The 9,054-nt window shown below is 43.6% G+C and overlaps 1 protein-coding gene across 1 annotated transcript in view; it reads left to right on the top strand.

Annotated features, from left to right (window-relative positions):
• Positions 1-5,969: 5,969 nt before the first annotated feature.
• The window catches only part of LOC102384990 (transmembrane protein 68-like), an 18,959-nt gene continuing 15,874 nt past the window's right edge, over positions 5,970-9,054 (top strand). Inside the window, exons 1-2 of the mRNA XM_014526352.2 lie at positions 5,970-6,012; positions 7,171-7,364. Of these exons, the coding sequence (XP_014381838.1) occupies positions 5,970-6,012; positions 7,171-7,364 (237 nt within the window). The remainder of the gene's footprint in view (positions 6,013-7,170; positions 7,365-9,054) is intronic.

Genomic DNA, 9,054 nt, shown 5'->3' with positions numbered 1-9,054 from the left:
CCTGACCTGTATCAAATTGTTCAGATACTAACCAGTATTTAGTATATAATTATATTGCGCAGATCATGCTCTTGTACAAGTAACCCAATAGTATTTTTGGAAATTTATTATTGTCAATGCCCTTTCCAGAAAGTGTCCAGGGGGGAGAGTTTTGTTTGTTTTGTTCAATGCTGGCCATTGTTCTCCTGTAAAAGATAATTTAATTTGTATTTTGAGTTTCCTCTACAGCTCTTTGTTAGTGTCATGTTGGACAGACTTGAAATCAGAAATGAATTGTTTCACAAGTTACAGCAGTATTGCCAATCTAACTGTAATACATCCTTTGAAGTTAGGAGACATATGGAAAATGATGAGTTGTATAGGCACTAGTATCAGTCGCTTCAATCCCCACTAGAAGCACGTGTACCTTGAGGATGGTTCCTGTTTTTTTTAGCTGTGTTTTAACTAATTATTAATAATGAGGTTTACTGATACTGTGTAGTGCTGTCTGTTTTGTTTTGTTCTAACCAAAAGACGTGGTGCTCTGTCAAATGCCTTACAAAATTAAGTGTGTTGTATTTAAAGAGTTATCTTTATCAGCTAAACTTGCCATCTCCTCAAAGAATGCAACCCAGGTTGGGACAAGATTTATTTTTCATGAACCATATTGAATGGATTTTATTCTATTCCTACCCTTTAATTTTTTTTTTAATTAATGGAAGGGGATACTGGATTCAGTTACTTGGACTGCTGTCACTCTTTACCTGGATCACCTCATCTTGTTCTCTTTTGAATATTGGCACAGCATTAACACACACTTCTAGTCCTAAGTTCCTGAGGCCCTTGGTAGATGTTATTGTTAGACCCTGACTCCATGCGGCGTCCAATGACTAGGGAGATGACGATCCAATTGCTCATGGATCCAGTTGCTCAGGGAGCAAACACCAGCACACATTGCTCGACAACAGCTTTATTCAGAATGGAGAGTGCTTCTGGCCAAGTCCAACAAACCAGGGACCTGCCCTGAACAGTAGTTTTTATCCATATATACACACTTTAGTTTATACTCATTAACATTAACTCCACCCTTGTCCCTCCTTTGTTCCACCCATATTCCCTCCCTACTTCAAGCCTCTGTTTACTGTTTACTTCATTAGCGTGGAATTGCCTATGCATTGCATTCATTTACATGACTTTTTGCTATGAGCGCACTCTCAAGACTGTGAACCCGGTTCTCCTGGTCGATTGTGGTTTCTTGCTGACCCGTTTTGTTGCTGGTGGTGGTCTTTGTTCTCTTTAGCTGATGATCCTGCCACAGCTGTGGAGGGAGTTGCATTCAGTTTCTGTTTTACTTTTTACAGGAGAGGATAAGAAGAACAGGAGTCTCAGGGGAGACACCTATGACCAGTATAAGCTGTCTGGCTTACATATCGGAAGAATGGAATATCATGGAGTATCTGGAGACATGCTTATTTACATGGTCATCTTGGTGATGGTGGCTGCAATACTAATCCCTTATGTCATTCCTTTTATACTTGGCCTCTGCTTCTATTTTAGTAGCATGTTTGCTACAATTTATAAGAGGATTGCTCAGCTAAAGTCAAACCATTCTGATGATATCTTGGACGGTCCAAGGAAAGCCTTGTCATACTTCTGGGATTTGTATGGAAAGATATGGCATGGTAAGTAAAACTTTCTTTGCTTGCAACTGTACATCCAGTTTAATTAGATGAATACCCCCAAAAGTGAAAACTTTGGGCTCTTTAACCCACTGAAAAAGTGGTGCTAGTTTTGCTAGGGGCTGCAGAGTACACAAGAATCTCTGCCCCAAAGAGGTTACAGTTGAAGACATAAAAATGGAATGCACTGGGAAAGGCAGGGCTGTGAGCACATTGTGGCTCAAGTTTCATAGAGGAATCATAGAGATATAAGGCTGAAAGGGACCTCCAGAAGTTGACTAGTCCAACCCCCTGCCTGAGGTAGGATCATCCCTTTCCAAGCCATTTTATACCATCCATAATCTAAACCCATTGTGAAACTATCATCAACCCTGACATAATGCAAGCTATAACACCTAAATTGCCACAGATAAAGGAGAGGAACCATGGCAGCAAATGTCCTGCTTCCATAAAAGGTTGTTAAAATACACTCAAGAGATCTCCAGGTAGAGGGCCAGCTTCTCCCTCCCCCCTGCCCCCACCTACCTCCCCACTACAGACAAAGGCAAAAACCTCCATGGTGCATACCAATCTGACCATGGGGTAAAATTCCTTTGTAACATCAAATATAGTGGTTGGTCTGACCCAGAGCAGAGGGGCAATATCCTCTAGTCCAGGGGTGAGCAATTGTTTTGGGCAGAGGGCTACTTACTGTGTTTTGGCAAGCTATTGAGGGCCGCATGGGTATCCCCACCCCTTGACAGGTGTCCCGCCCCCTGGTTGCCATCTTGTAACTGAAAGTCCCATCCCCTACCCCTAAACTTTGCCACCAGAAGTCCCTTCTCTTGCCCCCTGAAGTACTCCTTTCAGCAAGCAGATTTGCCATCTTGGAACTAGAAAAATACCAAATTATATTCTAAAATGCAAACATCTAAAACATTCATTAATTTGATTTCAAGAGAATATTTTTGTCCTGGTTTACATGTGTTTGTGTAGTGTACATAGAGGTGATTGTATATAACAGCTTAAAATGAAGTCTTACTTTTGTATATTTTGTGTGGGGCAGTGGGTATAGGTTTGTGGGGGGACTGTGGGTGTGCGGGTATCTGGGGGAAGGCATGGGTGTTTCTGTGGGGGGTGGATAGGTGTGGTGGGTATGGGATGAGGAAGCATGTGTGTGTGGATATGTGGGAAGTAGCAGGGGGCCTTCTCAGGGCCGATTTACCTTTGGTCCACCCACTTGTTTCTGGGCCAACCTCCCGCCCTCTCATCTGCCACGCCTTGTTTTTAATGAATTAATGATCTTAATTAGGTGGGAGGCTGCCCATTTTCTTGCCTGAATGCCAGGGGATGCTATCTGCGGCTCCGTACCTCCCCTACACCGTAGCCCATGCCTTGCAGATGGCATCCAGCTGTTACTCTCACTGGCCCCACACAGGGCTTCAGAATCCTCCCATCAGGACCCCCTAAGATCCCTCCATTCAGGCGGCTTACCCAGCCTTCATTTGGGCTGTCTGGCTTCCTGAAACCATGTCCCCTCTTGGGCGTGGTCCCCCCCGGGACCTTTGGCCACACAGGCCCTGGCCTTGACTCCAAGGCCAGTCAGAACCCAAGGCCTCCAGCTCTGGGTGTCCCTCATGGTGGGTACCTGGCCCTTTTGACCATACTGGTCCTGGCCCTTGCACGACCAGTTGAAGGTACTCTATGTCAGGCCTCTGCCATTCTAGCCCCACTGTCACTCCTGGGATCTGCCTTCTGGCCCCTACTAGGGGCTAGCCCACCTGGTTGTGGGAGCTGGGGGTTAAGGAGCCCCGACCCGCCTTTCACCGGGGTGGTAACTGGCCTGGCATTTCCTGGGGGCTCCTGTACCACTGAGAGCCCCACTAGGCCACCTACCCCCAGCAGGGTGCAGTTTTAGGTCATACCCAGGACCAGGAGCCTCCAGACCATCCCCTACAGCTCCTCCCTTACCTCCAGGATGATACAAGCAGCCTTGCAGCTAGGCGATATTGCTGCCTGCCTGCCAGCAGCAAAATGCCCTCCTTATATAGGCAGCCCCGCATCTAAAATGGCTGCTGCAATCAGGCACCTGCTGGCTGCTTGTCCTAGGTCCTTAAAGTGGCAGGCACAACAGTGTCCTGCCACATGGGGCATGGGTGGGTATGGGGTTTGTGGGGGGGGTGGGGTGGCTGGAGTGTGTGAGGGGGTGTGGGGTCTGCATGTATGGCAGTGATAGCAGGGGTGTGGGTGCATGCATATGGTGGGATGTGCATGTGGGACTCACCCTACGAACACACACACACACAGGGTACCAGCATGGCCCCCTGCTCCCGCCATCTGGTGATGCAGCTGGGAACCACATGGTGCTGGAGCAGTGTGGGGGCAGGGAAATGGCTGGGGGTGGGGTGGGGCTGGGCTTCTGTGGCCTGCTGACAACTCCCCCTGGGTCCACCAATGCCCTGAAGGCGGCTTAAAAAATACCCTGACACATGCAGCAGAAATGGGGGGGAGATGGATCTTCAGATAAAATGCTTGTTTCTATTTTGAAAACAATGGCAGCATATGCTAAGAATAGAAGCATTTTAACAGATAATGGCTCTGTTTTCTATTTTTTTAAAAACTTTCTGCCATTGTCAATTTAACTTTGTTTTTTAAGATACTAAAATTTATGGAAGAGCTGTTTGGCAATGAAACATACACCTCATTTTAATTAGACATTGTGCCAGAATTTTGAAATGTCATCAGTAAGGGACATATTTAATTTGCGAGGTCTATGATAAGCCCATTTGCCTTTCCTACAACTCCTTTCTTCCCTCTGCTTAAAATGTAGCTGAGTAACAAGACCTGAAAGATGGGATGTGCACGGTAGCAAAGCCAGAAAGTCTTTTGTTTACTTTTATTTTGGTTTTAGGGGCTTATATGATCCAGTGGGCTGATGATTAGATATGGACCCCTTTGAGTTCCTTTTGAGAACTGCTTATGTGGTGATCAATTCTGGGATTAGTGGACTCCAAGATCATAAACTCAGAACATCAACCCCACACCAACCTCACTTTCCCCTCAAGCACAGCAGTCTCTTTCCAGCTCTCTTTGAATATTGAAGTTGGAAGCACACACAAGGCAGAATCCTGTTTCATTTATATACCCAAATGGCAGTTTCTCAATCACCTAACTGTACTTTAGGTAGGCCCATTTTTCAGGCCTAAGCCCCCTGGCTCCTGGGCAAAATAAGCAGGCTCTGTTCTGGCCAGGAAGGTCTGTGCATTTATCCCTGAAGCCATGTTCTGGTATTGTAGCCTGACAAAAACCCAGGAGGAGAAGGAGGGCCTGTCCATTCTTTAGCCTACGGGTTAGGGCACTTGTCAGGGATATGGGCAACCCATTTGCTTGGCTTCTGCCCTCCTTACACAAAGATGGTTTGAACCTGCATCTCTGACTTCACTGCTTAACCCACACTACCCATAGTACTTTAACCATGTGGCCTAGGTCTCCCAGAGCTTTCCTGGCCAGAACAAGGACAGCTTGAATGGCATCTGGATTGATGCTACACTTCCTTCACACTCTGTTTTCAGTAGAACTCTGTTACAGAGTCAGACATGAATCTGCAAAGGTCTCTTTCTGCATTCTCTCTTTCAAGAAAAGGCAAAGTCCCCATTTTATTTGGTGCATGTTGTACATGAGAAAATATCATACTTTCATCTAGCCTTGTGCTTTTCAATTCTTAAATTATGTTGAAGTGTCTAAATTATGTAGGTCTTGTGCTCAGCAGAGGGCACGTCTACACATTCATTGATGCACAGTTGTTACTGTGCATTTAGTTTAGTTCTTGCCTAATAAAGTACTAACTAAATGTGCAGTAATTACAGTTACAATGCAGTAGTGATAGAACATGATTTTTTTGTGATGCTTACTGCACAGTAGCCTAATAACGCTGTGCAGTAGCGTATTAGCAAGGGTTTTGACTGGCACACTACTATGCAGTGTTTTTAGGCTACTCTGCAGTAAGCAGCTCGTGTAGATACCCAGTGAAATCTTTTAAGAATCTGGGCCTGAATTCTTATGAAGGTACTAAGCATTGGAAGTCCTTTCAATACCTGCTCCATACTGCTTGCTCCTTAGATTTATGCTTCTGTTTAACAAAGAACTTTTATTCAAATTCCAAATAACGTAAAATTAACATTAACAATATTCTACTTTATACTTCAAACAGGTTATGAGCTTCATGGTTTGGAAAACATACCAGAAGGACCATGTCTTATTATTTTTTATCATGGAGCTATTTCTATAGACCACTTGATCTTTGTAGCTAGGTACTTTATCTTGACGCACCGAATGTGTGTGTCAGTAATCGATCGTTTCTTTGTAAAATTACCAGGTAAAATTCTTTTTTATTATATATAGATAAATACTTTCATATATATATATATATATATATATATATATATATATAAAAGTGTGTTTTGTTTTAGTGAAATTTGTATTCATAATATTTGTAAGGTATGAAAATAGCACAGTCACATGTCCCAGTACTGCACTCTGACAGTGAAATGAGGATTTGGGGGAATGTAACTCGCATCTCACAAATTTGTGTTCAGCACAAGTCTTTGTCTCTTTTGTTTTGAGCTTTTAAATCTTCTGGGGTGTTATCATTATCACTGATCTTGTAGCGGGAGCTTTCACTCAACCATTTATGCAATAGAAAGATGTAGAGTTACCTAGCTTGCTGGCTTTTTCAGGAGGGCTTTGATCTCTGAGGAACTCCTCAGCCAGTCCTCTTAAATAACACAGTCCTTAGGTACCACACAAACAAACAAACAAACAAAGACACAAACAAAAACAAGCCTGTCTGCTTCATCTTTGGCTCCAGCACAGCAATATGAAGCTCCCAGCATTGGCAGCAAGAGGCCCCATTCCCTGCAGCTCCCTCCTCCTCTATGTTCTTTTTTTGGGAGCTATATAAGACACCTAGTGGGACATATCCCCGCCTATCCTAATGCCTTGCATTGAGGCTCTTTCAACAGGGCTGACTGTTCCCTCTTAAAGGGACAGACTGCCTTGTTACCGAAGATTTCACTAGAAGCTTAATTTTTGCATTGCTTGCCCTTTCCTTTTAAGTACAACAACCTAACTTGACTTTGTTGCAGAGAGTGTTTTTATTGTGTAAATATTACATAAACCAGTGCAATGTTCAATATGTTCGTGTTTTAAAGAAAACCCAGAATTAGAAACTAATTTATATTGAATGTGACTTGAAAGGAAGAGTTTCTGGGATATTTTATTTTGACAATTTTAATTACACGCGTTTAAAAACATGTTTATTTTGATTTATTTAAAATATATGGAAAAGGAAGGAAGGACAGATTAATATATATGCACGTACAAGTGTTAAACAGGTTATTCTCCATACATCTCTGGACAAAGTTTAATAAATTAATATTTTTATGCTACTATATTTTTCTGTCAAATAAAAGCTCTATTGGTGGCATGATTTAAGTTCTCTTTTAATAATTTAATTGGTACATATTTTCTACAGGTCTTAAATCACTTTTAGAAACTTTTTCAGCTACATCAGGTACAAAGGAAGAATGTTTGAATGCATTGAAAAATGGCCAAGTGGTGGCGGTCTCACCAGGTGGAGCTCGAGAAGCGTACTTTAGTGATGAAACTTACAAACTTGTATGGGGTAATCGTAAAGGCTTTGCTCAATTGGCTATAGATGCAAAAGTGGTAAGTAACACACATGTAAGTGTCAATCATCCCAATGGATCAAAGAGTATTGGCATGTAGAGAGTTACCACAAGGTATATCATACAGTTGGCTTGGCTTTACTATGCATCAGCTGCTCTGTAATAAATTCTGCTGGGCTTTATCTGGGGGTATAAGCTAAATCATAGCAATTTAGCCCTCTTTCTCTGAGATGTTGTCATCAGCTAACACAGCTAGCTCTTTGACATAATTTGTTGGTGTCTTGTTCTTTTAGATGGACTGTGGCCATCACAGAGCTTCTTCTTCCCCACATCTAAATATTCACTTTCCTTTTCTCATCAGTCTCCGCATCTGGGAGATTTGCAGTTCTGGCCTTCTTTTGGACTTCACTTACACCCCATTTTTCTTGCATTTGCATGTGCCCTCATACACATCCAGGTTACGTCCAAACCCTGCTGCTTTGTAAGGTCTTTCCTTCCATACTGTAATGGGTCTGCTTCCACAGGTGGCCACACAACCCCTGGTGGGCACACTTCAACCATTCTTCCACTTCATCTCCCCCTGGCCTTTCCAAGACTCTTCTTTAGGTGCTAGTCCCCATCTCAATGCTCTGGGCTGCAGACCAGGCTGCATGTGCCAGCCTCTGAGCCTGCAGCTCAAGATGCCCAAGTACATCACTGATCTCTGCCACTCACTTCCTCTCTTCCCCGGATCCTCAGCCCCACCTCTTGGACCCTGCATTGGGCCTTCAGACCACAGCCCCATAGGCACCTTCTTTAATATCACCCTCCCTAGGGCACCCTCTCATGGCTTCCTCCTCTCCTTGAAGCCACTGCAAACTTCACAGTTAAACAGGCTTAAACAAAAACAAAGACCTTACTTCTCAACCTGTATACTGCTCAATGCTACATTCTTCTGTTGTAGAGATCTGGTCCACACTGTGCCTCTAGCCCAATATTTACACAAGAAGAATATCTGTATCATCATCCATACTATATGATATCTGTCTGTTCTCCTTTCAATCTATTATTTGCCAGTTCTTTTTCCATACAGTTGCCAGCTGTCTTTCCATCAGATTCCCAACTATTGTTATCTTATCTTTCTTTCTAATCTTATTAATGACCTTCTTACAGTCTTTCAAGCACTTTAATCACAGTTCCTCAAGCTTATTTCCCCTTAAAGAGCTATCCATCTTCGCATAGTGGGCTGGTGGCTGTCATGCCCATGGCTCTTTCCAAACTTCCCTGTACATCCTCATCTTAATGTTCTCCCTGCCAGGTATGGCAGAAATATGCAGACTTTCCCACCCCCTTTCGTATCTTATTGCAGAACATACTTATAAAGTAAGTATATGCAAAACTTTCCAAATCTGACATTCCTCAGCATCCTAATTCCCTGACTTTGTATAGCTCCATTCTGGCCGTCCTCTCTCTTTTTAACTCCTCCCCAAAAAACTACGTATCTGCCTCTGTACCCTCCTATCTGGCTCTCCAGGGACCTAGCAGACCTCCTGAGGCTAAAAAGAAAGGCCTACAAAGGATGGAGGATGGGAGTCACCTCCAAGGAGGATTATTCTGCACTGGTCTGGTCCTGTAGGGAGCAGACCAGGAAAGCCAAGGCTGCAAATGAACTCCAACTAGCTTTGAGCATCAAGGACAATAAAAAGTCCTTTTTCAGATATGTGGGGAGCCGGAGGAAGAGCAGGGGCAAC

Source organism: Alligator sinensis, unplaced genomic scaffold (assembly GCF_000455745.1).
Source record: "Alligator sinensis unplaced genomic scaffold, ASM45574v1 scaffold1104_1, whole genome shotgun sequence".
Classification (NCBI taxonomy): domain Eukaryota; kingdom Metazoa; phylum Chordata; order Crocodylia; family Alligatoridae; genus Alligator; species Alligator sinensis.
This window is presented reverse-complemented; position numbering and strand designations above follow the sequence as displayed.